Below are 18,879 nucleotides of genomic sequence, written 5' to 3'. Positions count from 1 at the left end.
TGGGGGTCAATAGTCAATATCCTCAAAGAAAAGAATTTTCAACCCAGAATCTCATATCCCGCCAAACTAAGCTTCATAAGCGAAGGAAAAATAACATTTTTTGCGAATAAGCAAACACTCAGAAATTTCATCACCACCAGGCCTGTTTTACAAGAACTTCTGAAAGAAGCACTACAAACAGAAAGGAACAACCAATATCAGACATCCCAAAAACTTACCAAAACATAAAGAGTATCTCTATAATGAAGAATCTACATCAACTAATGGGCAAAATAGCCAGCTAGCATTAAATGACAATATTGAACTCACAAATATTAATATTAATTCTAAATTTAAATGGATTAAATGCCCCAATCAAAGACACAGACAAGTAAATTGAATAAAAAGTCAAAACCCATCAGTACGCTGTATCCAGATCTATTTCACAAGTAACAACATACAAAGACTCAAAATAAAGGGATGGAGGAAGATTCACCAATTAAATGGAGAGCAAAAAAAAAAAAGAAAGGAAAAAAACAGGAGTTGTAACTTTCGTCTCTCATAAAACAGACTTTAATAGTAACAAAGACTAAAAGAAACAAAGAAGGACATTACATAATGGTAAAAGGATCAATGCAACAATAGGAGTTAATGATTATAAATATATATGCACCCAATACAGGAGCACCAGATACATAAGACAAGTTCTTAATGACTTATAAAGAGACCTGGACTCCCGCACAATAATAGCGGGAGATTTTGACACCACATTGTTAATATTCGACGGATCAACAACATAGAAAATTAATAGCGACATCTATGATTTGAACTTAGACCTGGAATAAATAAACTTAGTGAATATTTATAGAATTCTCCACCCCAGGTCCACAGAACATACATTTTTCTCAGTATCATATTACACCTATTTTGAAAGTGACTACATATTTGGAAGTAAATCACTCTTCAGCATTTGTATAGCATTTCACAGACTTAAATGAAATATTGGTTGGTTGGTTGTTAAAAAAAAAAAAAACTGTAAAAGAAACTGACATTTACATTAAAGGGCAGGTAAAATTTGAACAAGTAGCCTAGGGCATATAGTAAGTACAGATGTGCACTATGCTTAAATATCCATCAGAAGACATGAACCAATTTCTAAATAAACCTCTCTGCCCTCTTGTTCACAAAGGTCAGTCAACAAAATTCACTGAACATAGACCACTCCACTAAATTTCATAAAAAGAAAGAATCTTAATCATCTTTCATTCTTCCCCTTCTACCTTGCAAGAGGCTGTGGAGGTTCTGAGAGAGACATGTCACTACTGGAAGATGCACTTGGGGGACGTTCCTGTACTTTGTTTTCTTTGTCAGATTCTCCAGATGGCTGATACCCTGGTCTGGCCTAGGAGAAAAGGACATCAAATTTATATGAGTTCTGTCACAAAGATATATTCAGGTAGTACCTAAAATAAACATTAAGTCACCTCAGCTTTGCAAAGATCATAAATGTAGGGTTTTTTTTCTCAAATGAAACCAATTCAAATTTATTTTGTCTTAAAAAACAAACACTACTAATAGCAAAACACCATCTAAAACTAAACAAGGAGCTAGGCACTTTGGGAGGCCGAGGTGGGAGGATCACTTGAGTCCAGGTGTTCAAGACCAGTGTGGGCAACATAGTGAAACTCTGTCTCTACAAAAAATAAACAATTTCCCAGGCATGGTGGTGCACACCTCCTGCCTCCCCTTCCACCTCTACCTCTTTCACCTCTGCCACCCCTGGGACAGCAAGACCAACTCTTCCTCTTCAACATGAAGATGACAAGGATGAAGACCCTGATGATCCACTTCTACTTAAAGAATAGTCAACATAGTTTCTCTTCCTTACAATTTTTAAATAACATTTTATTTAGCTTATTTCACTGCAAGAATACAGTGTATAATACAGATAACATATAAAATATGTGTTAATCAACATTATGTTATCAGTAAGGCTTCCGGTCAATAGTTGGCTATTAGTAGTTTAGTTTTTGGAGAATCAAAAGTTATATGTGGATTTTCAACTGCACAGGGATTGGCACCCCAACCCTCACATTGTTCAATGGTCAACTGTATTTGCTCAGTACTACAATAAAAACTATGCAGGGATGTAACTAATAGCAATGATGAGAGGAAAAGAAATCAGTAACAATCACTGCAGCAAATTCTTAACTCAGCTTTTATTTTCCATCATATTTATCACATTCATTACTCTTCCTATTTAATACATTTCATGAAGGCCACGATTATTATAAATATTATCTGAGCATACTAGGAACAATGAGTAATTTTTAAGTAGTATAGAAGTAAGTGTTTCCTAATCATGAATGACTCTCCTTTGAATATGTCACTACTATTACCTGTGTTTCCTGTGTAACAAGTTGATGAGATGGCTCTTCAAGCAAGGTCTTTTCTAGTAGCAATTTGGAGTAAGTTTCCTGTAGTCGCCTACTTGCTGATGGCTCAGAAGGAGGCACATTTTTTACTTTAGTAAAGGCTTCTTTCTGTTTCCGGTAGAGCTCTTGTAATCGTTTGTTTTTCTGTTCCGTAGCCTCCTTTTGAGCCTTCTTCTCTTCATTTTGCTTTCTCTTCCTTTCCTCCTGCTGCCTAACAATGTACTGTCGTACCTCATCTGTGTCATAGTGGCGCCTTTTGGAAATAACAGGGGGCTCTTCATTAGCTGTTATTTTGTCAGGTTTTCTTTTTACTGGGCTATGACTCCTAGGAGCGTGTACTGGTGCTGGTGACTTCTGATTCTGTACCTCTCCAGTATCTTGCTTTGCAGTGTGAGCTGTAGAATCCAGCTGTAGGTCATCAAGAATGCCACGAATTTCAACAGGTAAAAAGTCCTTATTTAAGGCAGTATTTTCCTCCTGTTTATTATCTGGAAGAGATGAAGCTAGTTTCTTTATATTATTTTCAGACCGAGATTTACTTCTCGAACGTTCTGAGTTTCGTTGAAGATGTCTATGTAAAACGTCCAACCTGGGATCAGATTCTGCTCTTCCAATGTGACCCCCTGCAAAGTATGAACTGTTAGTGATATATTGAAATTCTATATTCATTCCTAAGATTTAACTGCATTAACAAGAAAATTAGAGCATTTTACTTTATCTTAAACTCAAAATCAAATATTCTATAGTCTTCTGAAGAATATTATAAAAGGAAAGAAAAACCTCCCTTTTTAGCGGTGAAAGAAGGATCTCAATCTTCTGAAAAACTATATTTCCTTGGGTTTTTTTTTTAATACAGTTTTAAATATTTCTGGAAAAAAAGGATAGCTCTTATGATTGATATGAATATTTAGCATTTTGATTTATCTCTTATACACATATTTAATGTTACTATTTCTGTCTTTCCACAACCCCTCAAAAGGCTGTTAAAAACAAAGTCAACAATCTTTTTAGTGGAAGGCATCCCAATGAGAAGCAAGGAAATGGAAATACCTTAATAATCTTAAAAAAGGTATTTTTTGAAGCTCTGCAAAAAAACCAGACTGCATATGCCAAATAATAATGGCACTCAAAGTGTTAGTTTTTCTGAAAATTCTACAACACTGACCCATTTCATAATTACATGAAATGGAGCTATGTTCAGATAAGTTTATCAAAGGATTTCTGAAACTTTAATTTACATTTCCTGTTGATATGAGGAAAAGATTAAAATTGGTCTCTCATCTGATCGCATTTACATTTTTAAACATCCATAAAACAAATGCTGAAATATTTTTAAAATTTTGTGTATTTGACCCTATTTCCAGAGAAAAAAGGCAAAATTTAGCAAGAAACATATGAAGAACATAATGATTCCTTTTACTAGAATGCTTCTTCTACAGGGCCAGATATTTTGATCTATTTTGCTTATTCTGAAACCTAGAGATTAGAGTAGTGTCTACTATATACTGGGCACTCAGTAAATATTTGTTGAATAAGCCTCTACAACTCGTCAGTGAAGGATGAAAAAACATAAATATACAGAAAAAAATCATTTTATCATCTAAATATTTGGTAACGTGGCTTGAAACTGAGAATACACATGAGTGTATTTAAAAGCTAGATAAAAGTGAAGAGGCCGAAATACAAAGTATTCTATGTGTATATTGACTTCTATATGCCAAATTATAGTTGTAACTGCATCTTACTGAATCCATTCCAGAAGTTCAAATTAAACTGAAACAAATTTGGCTGCTGAAAAATAAAACTGGCATATGAGTATTTATATTTCATTTCCTAAATTTAGTGTTCATGAAAAAGTAACCAGTTATTTGAAATAGCACTTACTCAAGAAACTTTGATAGGAGAAAAACAGTGGACTTGAGGGTCAAACTAAATAGTTCCACCACCAAATCTAGCCCCTACTGACTACATACCCTTGGGAAAAATCACTTCTCTTTTGGAGCCTGTTTCCTAATCTGTCAAATAAAAAAATCCAACCTTGTGAATGTTTGTCCATGTTTGCTTGAATACGTTGGGATGAACCAGATTGGACTTGATTCTCTCCAATATCCCTAAAAGTCTAATATGATTTCATTAAAATAATGCTTTCATATTCACAATGACAGCTAAATGTAATTAATACAGCATAAACCAAATTCTTCATAAACATGAACATAACACCTACATGCAGATATTATCCACAAACAAGCCCAAGAGAACATTTTTTCTTTTTTGAGCTACATTCAAAATTATAAAGCAAAATTCTAACACATTCTTAAAGAGTACTTTTTCATTCTCTAAGTACTTAATATCAATTAATTGTTTTCTCAACAATTTTAATTATAGCTACTTACCAGATTTAGCAGTTCTTTCTCTTCCACCTCTGTCACTTGATGCTGTTCTTCGCTCTTTTTGCTCCATTCTGGGTGCAGGTCCCAGAATCTTCTTTACTAATTTTTGTCCATCTCGCCAAGAAGATGTACTTATAAGATGACTACTACCTAAAAAAAATACATTGCACTGAATTTAAAACTTAAATTTTAATTCTAAGAATTATATCGACTCAACCATACAGATTTTATTATTAATCTTATGCTCATCTGCCAAGGTCAAAAGATTTACAATATAATGATATTTTTAAATCTTAAGCTCCCCAAGTCAGTTAACCATTTGTTTATATCTTGACTTACCCACACATCTGACATAAGTGTAAAATGCTTTGAAAGTTAAGTACCAAATAATGATTCTTAAACCTCAACAACTAAGGCACAAGACCAGCCTGGCCAATGTAGCCAAACCCCATCTGTACTAAAACTACAAAAAATTAGCCAGGAGTGGTGGTGGGCACCTGTAATCCCAGCTACTAGGAAGGCTGAGACAGGAGAATCGCTTGAACCCAGGAAGCAGAGGTTGCAATGAGCCAAGATCACATCCCACCACATTCCAGCCTGGGCAACAGAGCAAAACTCCATCTCAAAAAAAAAAAAAAGAACTAAGGCAGCAAATCTGACAGAACAAAAATATGTCTTAACATACAAGTGTTTGGTTTGCTGAAAAAAAAAGTCAAAGAACATGTAAAAAATTTTGAGGAAACATATTACAGAGTTATCAGTGATTACTTTTGAAGGGGGACGGTATTACAGGAACCTTCACATTATATTTTACAGATATGTACCAAAAGTACATACTACTTTTCTATGTACAAAACAGTAACATTTAAAAAGTACAATCATTTTAAATGGCCCTCATCATAAAAATTCATAAAAAATAAGTGTGTTTCAATAAATACAGCTGTTTACCAGGAGGAAAAAAAAAAGATTTTCATCTATTAGCTTCGAACTGTATGAAACTAAAAATTAAGCAATCATCTCAAAATAGACAGTGACTTAAAAAAAAAATGAAATAAAAGACTTTTCAAAATAGAAACTAAAAAATAAACATGGAATAAACGTGTTTAAATGCAAAGTAATATAAGAAATAGAGGCCGGGCATGGTGACTCATGCCTGTAATGCCAGCACCTTGAGAAACTGAGGCAGGAGGATTGCTTGGGGCCAGGAGTTTGAATCCAGCTTGGGAAACATAACAAGACCCTGTCTCTACAAATAATTAAGATTAAAAAAAATTAGCTGGGTACAGTGATGCGTGCTTGTAGTTCCAGCTACCGAGGAGGCTGAAGTGGGAGGATCACTTGAACCTAGGAGTTCAAGGATGCAGTCAACTATGATCATGCCACTGCATTCCAGCCTGGGCAACTGAGTGAAATAGAAAAGAAAGGAAAGAAAGGAAAGAAGGGAAAGAAGGAAAGAAATGAAGGAAGGAAGGAAGGAAGGAAGGAAAGAAGGAAGGAAACAAAATGAGAAAAGAAAATAAAGGAACAGAACACAAAAAAAGAAAGAAAATAAAGGAAGGAATAAATAGAATGACAATGAAAATAATGTAGTAGCACTTCAAGCCTAATTAAATTATTTTAAACATTTTTACATTAATAGCCAATGCTAGTAAAATTATAATAAAATCATTCTGCTTATATATTACTTGCTGAAATATAATTGGGCATAGTTTATTTAAAAAAAAAAAAAAGGCAAACATGGGATTACGTGTCCAGGGACCCCAACAGTATTCATTCCCCTTGATCAATAATCCAATAAACAGAAATTTATACAATATAAATAACCTAAAAGAAAGAAAAAAATAAATGAAAATGTTGACTGTATTGTTTTTATAGTATCAGAAGTAACTACTGAAGAATGTGAACATTACTGTTTCTACTAGAATATTGTATGACGATTACAAATGACAATTATCATAAGAAACATTAGAAATGTTCTTGTGAAAAGATGCTAACAAAAAAATGAAATTTTACATATACAAAAAAAATGTATATATACAGTGATTACCATCACATACTATTATGATTTTAAAATAAATATAAGGAAACATACAAAATAACACTAGTTCTTTATTGAAGTCTGGATAGTGGGTTTATCTGTTTTCTCCTATTTTTCCAGCTGTCTGTGATGCTATTTTATTGTCGTTATAATAAGACATTCCATTTAGAGTTTCCTTAAAAAGGGCTTTAATTTACAAGTTTAAACAGAAGTATCATTTTAGTAAAAACACCAATTATAAAAAGCTGTGTTATAATGTGTGCTGTTTACTTTATAAATGTTTTTGCACCTTGTTATTAACCTTATACAGTCTATCTAAAATATTTAAAGGGTTTTAAGTACATTGATCAATCTATTTATAAGACACTTTATGCTCTTACGTAAAATGAGAGAACAGACTTCTCTTTAATTTCAGCCTGATTTTCTGAATCAAAAACAAGCAACCATGAATACACTGGGTAGTTATTTATACATGTTGGCATCTGAATATGCTGAGTGGTTATTTCTAAATGCTAACTTTCTGGAACAGTTACACAGAGTCATTGGTTAAAAAAAAAAACAGGATTTTCACTACATAAACTATTAATACAGCTTTAGCACATTTAATGACTCTCTAGCTCATTGTCACAGTGCATACATGAGAATTAATCTACCACAAAACCGGATGAATACAATCCAATATTAGCATTCATAAGTATTAGTGGTCCCTGTGCTTCGTTTCAAACTATGCCTCTGGCAACAGTATTACATAATATTAATAATGCCACATGAAACATAATGCTTTTTAAAAATGTAATTATTGGCTGGGCATGGTGGCTCACACCTGTAATTCCAACACTTTGGGAGGCTAAGGCAGGTGGATTGCTTGAGGCCAGGAGTTCAAGACCAGCCTGGCCAACATGGCAAAACTCTGTCTCTACTAAAAACACAAAAATTAGCTGGGCATGGTGGCACATGCCTGTAATCCCAGCTACTCGGGAGACTGAGACACAAGAATCACTTGAACCCAAAAGGCAGAGGTTGTAGTGAGCCAAGACTGTGCCACTGTATACCAGCTTGGGTGACAGAGCAAGACTCTGTTTCAGAAATAAATAAATAAATAAAATGTAATTGTTAATGTTCAGATAACTTGTTTATTGTAACATTTTATTTTTTATCTGTATATAGCCAGTGTCACTCTGACATCTAAAGTTAACAAGTGTCACAAAATGTGTTACCTGCCATTCTACTGATTCTGTTTGACTAGAAAAACAGATGCCTGATCAAAAACCAGTACCCCATCAGTTTTGCCCCGATGTTCTCATAATACCTTGTGACCTCTTACCGCAGCACTCATCATACTTTATTGTAACAACATATCTAGTACTTCCTGACAAGACTGTAAGCTCCATGAAGGCAGGGGCTAGATGCATCTTGCTTATCAATATCTTGTCTAAGTTTGGTACAGCACAGTGCCTCATATAACAAATGCTCAAAAATATTAATATTTGTATAATGAATTAATTAATTTAGAATGTCTCCAGACCGAAAGTGACAAGTCCCAACTTTCTCCATTCTCTTGGCCCAAATTACTGAGATGAATATGACATTCCAAATAGCCATTTTCAATATAGTCAGAAATAATAATTACTATTATTAATGGAGTCATACTAACAGTAGAGTGCTTATCATATGCCAGGCATTATAATGAGTGCTTTTGGGTATTAACTCCTAGTTCTCACAACAACCCTGTGGGATAAATAATACTGCTTTCCCATTTTACATAAGAGAAAACCAAGGAACACTAAAATTAGCTCATTTACCAAAGGAACAAAGCTAGTTATAAATCTGGGCACTTTGGATGAGGGCCAAAATGTCATGGAACTAGAGAATTCTTTTTTCCGTTCCTGAGCTATTCAGAGTTCCACCTGACCAATACTAGTATGAAACATCATAGTTCTGACGTGCAAAATTTATTTTCTTTTGATAATAAGTCAAAGGAATTAGTGACAGTCAGAAACAATCCCCTTGAATAGAAAAGTTCACCACATAAAAATTACCTTTAATCTGGTTAACTTACATTAAAAATAATCATAGAAAAAAATTGAGGGGATGACAGATGTGTTCAGTATCTTGATGAACATATGGTGAACAAATGGCTTCACGGATGTATAAAATTATGAAAATGTATCAAACTATACATTCTAAATATGTCCAGTTTATGTCAATTACACCTTAACCACACACACACACATGATACATAAATGTATTAAATTTTTATACGTGCCAAACAATGAGAACATTTGCTAACAGTAATACGTAACTTTACTTTATATGAGGATGGATTAAAGACTTAAATGTAATTCCTAAAACCGTAAAAACCCTAGAAGAAAACCTAAGCAACACCATTCAGGACATAGGTATGAACAAAGACTTCATGATTAAAACACCAAAAGCAATGGCAACAAAAACCACAGTTGACAAATGGGATCCAACTCAACTAAGGAGCTTCTGCACAGCAAAATAAACTATCATCAGAGTGAACAGGCAACCTACAGAATGGGAGAAAATTTTTGAAATCTATCCATCTGACAAGGGCTAACATCCAGAATCTACAAGGAATTTAAACAAATTTACAAGAAAAAAAAACCCCATCAAAAAGTGGGCAAAGAATATGAACAGACACTTCTCAAAAGAAGACATTTATGCAGCCAACAAACATATGAAAAAAAGTTCATCATCACTGGTCATTAGAGAAACGCAAATCAAAACTACAATGAGATACCATCTCATGCCAGTTAGAATGGTGATCATTAAAAAGTCAGGAAACAACAGACACTGGAGAGGATGTGGAGAAAAAGAAATGCTTCTCTACACTGTTGGTGGGAGTGTAAATTAGTTCAACTATTGTGGAAGACAGTGTGGCAATTCCTCAAAGATCTAGAACCAGAAATGACATTTGATCCAGCAATCCCATACTGGGTATGTACCCAAAGGATTATAAATCATTCTACTATAAAGACACATGCACATGTATGTTTATTGCAGCACTTTTCATAATAGCAAGACTTGGAACCAACCCAAATGCCCATTAACGACAGACTGGATAAAGAAAATGTAGCACATATATACCATGAAATACTATGCAGCCATATAAAATGATGAGTTTATGTCCTTTGCATGGACATGGATGAAGCTGGAAACCATCATCCTCAACAAACTAAGACAGGAACAGAAAACGAAACATCACATGTTCTCACTCATAAGTGGGAGTTGAACAATGAGAACACATGGACACAGGGAGGGAACATCATACACCAGGGCCCGTTGGGGGATGGGGGCTAAAGCAGGGATAGTATTAGGAGAAATACCTAATGTAGATGACGGGTTCATGGGTGCAGCAAAGCACCATGGCATGTATATACCTATGTAACAAACCTGCACGTTCTGCACATGTATCCCAGAACTTAAAGTATAATTACAAAAAAAAATTTTTTTTAAAAAGGGATGGACATGTTATTGAGAAAACTAACCTGTTTTGCATTCTGTACTTGATAACTGTGCTACTTTTTGGACTTTTCGTACTGGCTTGACTACTTTCTTCTCTTTACTTTTTTCGGCAGGTTTCTCCTTTATAGAAATATCATCTGAAATGCAGAAACATTTACAGCAAATATAACAATGATTCTCACTCACTTATCCTCCCCCCACCATAGGAAAAATCAGTATAAAATATATGCTGCAGGTAGGGAAAAAGAAACCTACAGTGAGGCTATTTCTATGGCCTGTATAGTACCAACATCAACTCCTTCTATGGAAAAATCTAAAGATTACCACTACTCCACTGCTGGGTTCCAATTCTTTGTTATTTATTTATTCTTCTAGGAAACTCTTGAGAAATTTACTTAGTTTCACAAATGCTTTCCAAGTCAGGATCACTGCATTTTATAGAATCTCAGAGGTGAACACTCTCACAGATTCCTATCTCATTTAGAAATTTCTATATAAAAACTTTATAAGATACTCAATATAATATTATTAAATTAGGGTCTCTTTATGATAATGCTAGTGAAACATATAAAGGCATTTTATATATAAATTATTACTCACTACTTTTTAAAAAATCCAACTTGCAGAAATACACCGATTACACATGTTAAGTTTCAAAAATTAGCCTCAATTACGGATCAGAATAAATGTGGTTTAAAATATATGTGGAGTTCTGCATTTTGGACAGAGTGGAAGTAAGTATAAGTAAAGGCCTTAAAGCAGGAGCATACGTAGTACCTTAAAAAAAAAGGAAGCAGGTCAGTGTGATGGAGAATAGTAGGAACAACTAGGGTCAGAGACATAACTAAGGGCTAGATCATGTAGGGCTATGTAGGCCATTGTAAGAATTTCAGGTTTTACTCAAGAGTGAGATGGAAGGTTGTTGAGAGATTATGAACACAGGAGCAACACGATCTAAATTAAATGTTAGCAAGCTGTGATGACAACAGACTCATTAGAAGAAGAGCAGATACAGGGAGACCAGAGAGGAGACTACCAGAGCAATCCAGATAAGAAACTGATGGTGGCTTTGATCTAGGCGGAGGTGAGAGAGGTGGTGAAAGTGACTATATTCTAAGTATATTTCAGACAATATTAGATACAAAATATGAGATGGGGGTGTGATATTCAAGAATGACAAGATTTGGAACAATTACAGGGATAGAATTAACTAACATGGAGACACTACCAGAGTAGCAGGTTTAAGGGGTATAACATGACCGCATTTATTTAATTAGTTCCATTTTGGATATATTAAGGTTGAGAGATCTATTATACAACCAAGGGGAGATATGGAAGCAGTAGCTGCATATAAGTGAGTTCAGAGGGAAAGTGTGGGCTAAAGACATTATTGTGGGAATCATTAGCAACAGAGAATATTTAAAGCCATGAGACTAGATAAATCTGCCTTGTATGCATATAGATAAGTTGTAAAAAAAAGAAAGAAAGAAAGAAAAATAGAGTGAGTAGAAGGAGGGGGACTGGAGAGAGAGAAAATGAAAGAAAGGGAAGGGGTAAGGTAAGAAAAAAAAAATTTTTAAGAGAGAGAGGAGAAAGAAAGAAAGCCAGCCAGCCTGCCTGCCCAAGCACTGAGGACTGAGGCCGGGCATCCTGATGATTAGGAAAAAAGCAACTGAAAAAGAATAGACTTATGAGGAAAACCAGATACTTATAGTATTCTAGATGTCAAGTGAACAGTAAGAAGTGATTGATCATGCTGCTGAGAGATCAAGATAACAAATTAGTATTAAATATTGCATCTAGCAATGTGGAAGTCATTGATGATCTTTCTTTTTCTTTTTTTTTTTTTTTTGAGACAGAGTCATGCTGCTGAGAGATCAAGATAACAAATTAGCATTAAATATTGCATCTAGCAATGTGGAAGTCATTGATGATCTTTCTCTTTCTTTTTTTTTTTTTTGAGACAGAGTCTCACTCTGTCGCCAGGCTGGAGTGCAGTGGCGCAATCTTGGTTCACTGCAACCTCGGACTCCCTGGTTCAAGCAATTCTTCTGCCTTAGCCTCCTAAGCAACTGCATCAGTCTCCCAAGTATTACAAGTACACGGCACTCCACTCAGCTAATTTTTGTATTTTTAGTAGAGACAGGATTTCATTGTGTTGGCCAGGATGGTCTCAATCTCCTGACCTTGTGATCTACCTGCCTCAGCCTCCCAAGTGCTGGGATTACAGGCGTGAGCCATGACGCCCAGCAAATGATTTTGACAAATAGGGACAAACACCTATAGAAAGAATTTAAGAGAAAGAGAGAAGACAAATTGGAGACAATGAGCATTAAGCAACTTTTTGTAGTTTTGCTGAAAACAAGAAAGAAACAAGGCAGCAGCTGGAGAAAAGTAAGGCCAAAAGAGGGGTTCTTTTACAATGGCTGATAAAACAGCATGCTATCACATGGTATGTTGATGAGCATGATCTGGTAGAGGGAAAACTTGATGATGCAAAAAAAAAAAGGAAATAAGGCTGAAGTAACATCCTTAAATACACAAGATCAAATGGAATCTAAAAGACAATTAGATGAGTTAGTCTTAGCTAGGAACATCATAGTTCATCTACTGTAACAAAAGAGAAGACAGAATATAAAAGTCTTTTGACATATTCTACTAGTCTATAATGATACTATCCTATCAGGTATATTGTTATTATTCCTATTTCACAGATGAGAAAACCAAGAAAGAGAAGTTATGTAACATAGCTAATATACTCAGCTAGTAAGTGGCAGAGCCAGAACTGGAAACCTTGAAAGCTGATTCCAAAATCTCTTATTCTTCCTTTCCATATGAGAAAAAAATTTCTGAAGAGTGTTATATAATAATAGCAAGAAAACTGGACTGGACACTTAATGCCACAGAAATGTATTACCAGAAGCTTTATGAGGGCTTACTACAAAAACCTCACATTTTAGAATCAGACAAAGTTAGTTTTGAATCTTGGCTTCGATTCTTAACTACTCTATCCAACCCTAAGAAAATTACTCTTTGAACCTCCATTTCTTCAACTGTAAGAACTACAAAAGACCCGCTGGGCACGGTGGCTCACGCCTGTAATCCCAGCACTTTGGGAGGCTGAGGCAGGCAGGTAACATGGTCAGGATATCTCGACCACCTTGGCCAACATGGTGAAACTCTGTCTCTACTAAAAAATACAAAAAAAGAGCTGGGTGTGGTGGTACATGCCTGTAGTTCCAGGTATTTGGGAGGCTGAGGCAGGGCAATTGCTTGACCTTGGGAGGCAGAGATTGCAGCGAGACCAGATCATGCCACTGCACTCCAGTCTGGCAACAGATTGAGACTCCATCTCAAAAAAAAAAAAAAAAATACAAAAGACCACTCAGCATCTTGCCCAAGCTCATACTATTCGGTAGGTAGTACTATTATTAGTATGACCTTCCTATTACCCTCTTCCAGTCTTCTGGGTTCCTCTTATTTCTAATTCCTAACTTAATCCCTTCCTATAATACTTTTTTTTTGTATCTTGCTCTCATATAAGTATCTTATTTGCTGCCTGCCAAATTGCTTACTATTTCAAAGATCTCAGACACCTAAGCAGAAGTAAACTTCAACTAAATTTTGCTTTGTTTCCTTCAAATCAAGCAGTCCCAACTCTGAAAGTCCCTCAGTTTAAAAACAGCCTAGTTTCTGTCTCATTAATCATGTAGGCTAATTTTAACCCTGGAGCTGAGCCTAGAGGCTAAGAGAGCCTTATGCCTCAAACCACCACAGCTTCAGTATACCAGGCAGTTAGAGAAAGAAAATATTGTTAGTTTGGTGACAATTTTATGTGTAAATATTATAAATTGCACAGCATGTATGACAAAATACTCAAAACATAAGAAAGCTCTATTCTCACCTGCAAAGTGAAGTGCTAAATCTCGATACAGTTCTCTACTCATGTTTTGAAACTCAGCCTCCTGCCACACTTTCCCATCAGGTGTTCGAATCTTGGTCTCTGAAGGGTTGAAACCTAATACGTATCAGTAATACAAGACATTCTTAACAAAGTTGCTTTATAAGTTTTGTTATACTTTTTAAAGTGATATATAATTGACAAATATAAAATTAACTCTTTTAAGTGTACAATTCAGTGGTTTACAGTATATTCACAAAACTGCACAACTATTGTCATTATCTACACCCTGAAAGAAACCCTGTACCTATTAGCAGTCACTCGTCATATGATCCCCTTCTCCCCTGGAAACTACTAATCTACTTTCTATCTTTATGAATTTTCCTATTCTGGACCTTTCATATAAACCAAATCATACAACATGTGGTCTTTTATGACTTATTTTTATCTGACTTTGCATAATGTTTTCAAGGTTCACCCATCATGTAACATGTATCAAGGCTTTATTCCTTTTCATTGCCAAGTGATATTCCATTGTATGAATATACCAATACTTTATCCATTCATCAGCCAATAGACATTGGGTTTTTTCTACTTTTTGGCTATTATTAAAAGTCCTGCTATAAACATTCTCGTGTAAGTTTTTGTATAGACGTTTTAAATTCCCTTGGGTATCATATCTAGAAGAAGAATTTCTGGGTCATACAGTAACTCTATGTTTAACTTATTGAGGAACTATCAAACTGTATTTCACTTATTTTACCGTATCTATCTTATTTCATTTTATTTCATTTTTCAAGACAGAGTCTCAATGTGTCACCCAGGCTGGAGTACAATGGCTGGCACAATCTTGGCTCACTGTAACCTCTGCCTCCTGGATTCAAGCGATTTTCCTGCCTCAGCTTCCCGAGTGGCTGGGACTACAGGCATACACCACCATTCTCAGGTAATTTTTATTTATTAGAGATGGAGTTTCACCATGTTGGCCAGGCTGGTCTCAAACTCCCGACCTTAAGTGATCCATCCGCCTTGGTCTCCCAAAATGCTGGAACTACAGGCATGAGCCACTGCACCTACTCTACCAAACTGTTTTCTAAAACAGCTGTACCATTCTACATTCTCACCAGCAATGTATCAGGGTCCTAATTCCTCCACATCCTTGCCAATACCTATTGTATAACCACCCCAGTGGGCATAAAGTAGTCTCTCATTGTGGTTTTGATTCATATTCCTCTAATAACTAATGATGTTGAGCAGCTTTTATAAGTTTTTAAAAGAGGAATGCATATTCTGTGATACTCGGTAATGAGTGAAATGAAAGAACAAAAAAAAAAAAGAAAAAATAAGAATGCATAATTAGCTACCACATAGTATGTTAATACATACTGTTTGGGAAAAGTAAGCATCAGTGAAATAAAGCAATATACATTCATTCAAAAAGACTAAAAGTGGAAAAGCACTAAATTAAATGATAAAAGAATACCTATCATAAATCATGAATTTCAAAGGGACGAACTACCCTTCTCCAGATTAAGGGGGAGACAATACTATTTACTCTTCTTGTCATTGAAGACAGGCATTATAATTGCTACCATTTATGGGGTTTTGCCTATGACTGAACAAATGGGCAAGCTGACGTTTATATGGGCAAATTGTGTCCAAAGTGTGGAAAACAGGTCTTTCAAACATATTTTTTAAATTTCTCAAGAAACCTGACACACATGGGATTTCCTAGGAATTACCATTTGGTTTTCCACTTCAAATTTATCCCTACTCTAACCAGCCATGGTGGCTTACACCTGTAATCCCAGAGCTTTGGGAGGCTGAGGTAGGTGGATCATTTGAGCCCAGGAGTTTGAGACGAGGCTGGCCAACATGGTGAAACCTTATCTCTACCAAAAATACAAAAATTAGGCATGGTGGTGTGTGCCTGTAATCCCAGCTACTCTGGAGGCTGAGGCATGGGAATCACTTGAACCCAGGAGGTGGAGGTTTCAGTGAGCTGAGATTGCACCACTGCACTCCAGCCTAGGAGACAGAGTGAGATTCTGCCTCAAAAAATAAAATAAAATAAATTATCACTATTATTTAAGAAATACACTGAACTTTGTTTTGTCAAAAACAATAAAATAATGAAAAAAGATGATAACCAAAGTAGTATAAAGATTTATATCTTAAGATAGGCTCAACTTATCAAAGAACTAGCAACCAATAAACAATTGTACAATTAAGTCAATGTAAAGAATAGGCTGGAGTAAAAAACTGGTAGTAGTACTTTACAGGTATAAGAGAAAATGTACTGGTAAATTAATTACATGTCTAATAGTAAATAATCTATTCAGCTATTAGGTACAATAGCGTAAGTTTAATTTCACACAACATCTGTGGCAAGGAACACACCACTAGGTCTATATCTACATAAGGAAAAAGGTTATAAACATAGTGTTTAGTTTATTGCAAAATATAGCTTGTCATTAAAAAGATGTGGCAATTCTGCCTGGCTGCCTGAGGACTGACCACCATCATGAACAATACAATAACTATTTGTACTAGAAGTTCATGACCAATCATCTACTTCAGGGAGCACAAACAGTCATAGATGTGCTTTACTCTGGAGAGGGAACAGTACCAAAGACAGAAATTTGGGGAAAACTAGCCCAAATGTACAAAACCACAGCAATGTCATCTTTGTATTTGGATTCAGAAACCATTTTGCTGGTGACAAGACAAATGGCTTCAGCATGATTTAAGATTCCTTGGATTATGCAATGAAAAATGGGACCAAACACAGACTTTTAAGAAATGGCCTGCATGAGAAAAAAAAAGACCTTAAGGAAACAGCAAAAGGAACACAAGAACAAAATGAAGAAAGTCAGAGGGACTGCAAAGGCTAAAAACAGGACTAAAGATTCTGCAATGACTTTATCTGTGATGACTGCAGATTTTTCATGAGCATTAATAGACTGCAAAAGCTTCCAAAAAAAAAAGAAAGTGTGACAGTTCTATGCAAATCTATTTCTGTCTTTCTCAACTTTCACCATCACCTTAATACCACTGCTCAACATTTAACCCTCTAACTTTTAACCTTCTTTTAACTCTTTAACATTTAACCCTCTAACTTTCCTAAAGGAGACTCTCCTCTTTAGGAAACATTTATCTCTATGAGAGTCTTTCTTTGTATTTGCATCTTATATGTTAACTTTAAGATTTCACTGGCTACATCAGTTTCTCTTTCTGCCCCCAAGTCTTTATTTCCATTTCTTTGACCACTATTTTTCTTAATGGTTAAATTTACTTAATAGAATAAAAAATTTACTGTGCACTTATTTACGTTCATGACACTGTACTAGGCTCTGATATAAAATAAGGGTAACCATGATAGGCTCTTTATCTTCATGGGTATTTACAACAGGAAGAAAAAGATAGGCAAACAACTAAATATAGTACAAGAAAGAATCACATAAATACCATTCGTGTTCACCATTTCAAATTTTTAAAGCAGAATCATAGAACACTTGTGTTTCTTTAAAAAATAAAAAATCAAGGTGCAAAATGAGTTTACTATGCTAATAACTAAAAAGAAGAAGAAAATAAATAGGGAATACGCATACACACAATACACACATACTCCTATTTGATTGTGTTTGCAGAAATTATCTCTGAAAGGATACATAAATTGTTAACACAAATAACCTCCAGAAAGCACAAGAGTGGCAGAACTTTTCAAGGTATACTCTTTTCATCTTTTGGACTGTGAGCAAAATGAAATTATTATGTCTTTAAACAAATGAAGTTAAAATGTCACTTTAGAATATAGTATTTTAATTTGCTTTTAATTTACACTACCAAAAAGTTGGCAGAAAAAGTTTTTCTTTTCTCCTTTTTTTTTTTTGGTGGGGGCCGGAGTCTCCCTCTGTCACCCAGGTTAGAGTGCAGTGGTACCATCTCATCTCACTGAAACCTCCACCTCCTGGGTTCAAGTGATTCTTGTGCCTCAGCCTCCAGAGTAGCTGAGATTATGGGCACATGCCACCATGCCCAGCTAACTTTTTTGTAGAGACGGGGTTTCACCATGTTGGCCAGGCTGGTCTTGAACTCCTGACCTCATGATCCGCCTGCCCTGGCCTACCAAAGCGCTGGGATTACATTCATGAGCCACCGCACCCAGTGGAAAAAGAGTTTTTTATTGTTGGAAAAAAAAAATCCATTGCTTAGGACATTGCAAGCCATATTCTATAATGAGTTCTCAAATGTTTGCTACCTTTTTTAAAGTAACCCCTCCAAAAGTTGTATTTATAAAATATTTTAATATTAAAAACTAGCATATTAAAAAAATCATAAAAGGACTATGGGAAATCCGGTCATCAACTCAAACAAAGTTATAGTTAAGATACTCACTCTCATTCTATAGAATTATTTTTAACTTTCAGGTTTTTGTAAATTATTACAAAATATGACCATTTTAACTTTTTCCTAGTGGAATAATCGTTGGTATTTCAGAACTTTGGCTTGTATTAAAAACAAAACTTAAATGTGTAATCTGTACTTAATGGTTCTGACATTAAGTATAGCAAAGAGTTGGGTAATCACTACTATATTTTATAATTAATAAAAAGTGATTAATTATAATATTGGACAACAGTAATT

At 35.1% G+C, this 18,879-nt stretch overlaps 1 protein-coding gene across 5 annotated transcripts in view; it reads right to left on the bottom strand.

Moving 5' to 3' along the window:
- The window catches only part of CEP350 (centrosomal protein 350), a 155,356-nt gene that overhangs the window by 100,054 nt on the left and 36,423 nt on the right, over window positions 1–18,879 (bottom strand). For 4 of the 5 annotated variants that reach the window (XM_012444585.2, XM_012444581.3, XM_012444584.3 and 1 more), the window contains 5 exons: window positions 14,236–14,349; window positions 10,355–10,468; window positions 4,808–4,954; window positions 2,379–3,037; window positions 1,260–1,381 (listed from right to left, as the gene is read on the bottom strand). In XM_012444585.2, the coding sequence (XP_012300008.2) occupies window positions 1,260–1,381; window positions 2,379–3,037; window positions 4,808–4,954; window positions 10,355–10,468; window positions 14,236–14,349 (1,156 nt within the window). The remainder of the gene's footprint in view (window positions 1–1,259; window positions 1,382–2,378; window positions 3,038–4,807; window positions 4,955–10,354; window positions 10,469–14,235; window positions 14,350–18,879) is intronic. The other variant, XM_012444586.3, reaches the window with a different exon arrangement.

This window comes from Aotus nancymaae, unplaced genomic scaffold (assembly GCF_030222135.1).
Source record: "Aotus nancymaae isolate 86718 unplaced genomic scaffold, 86718_ANA_hifiasm-v0.15.2.pri h1tg000108l, whole genome shotgun sequence".
Classification (NCBI taxonomy): Eukaryota; Metazoa; Chordata; class Mammalia; order Primates; family Aotidae; genus Aotus; species Aotus nancymaae.
Note: the sequence above shows the minus strand (reverse complement) of the source record. Positions and strands in the feature narration are given on the sequence as shown.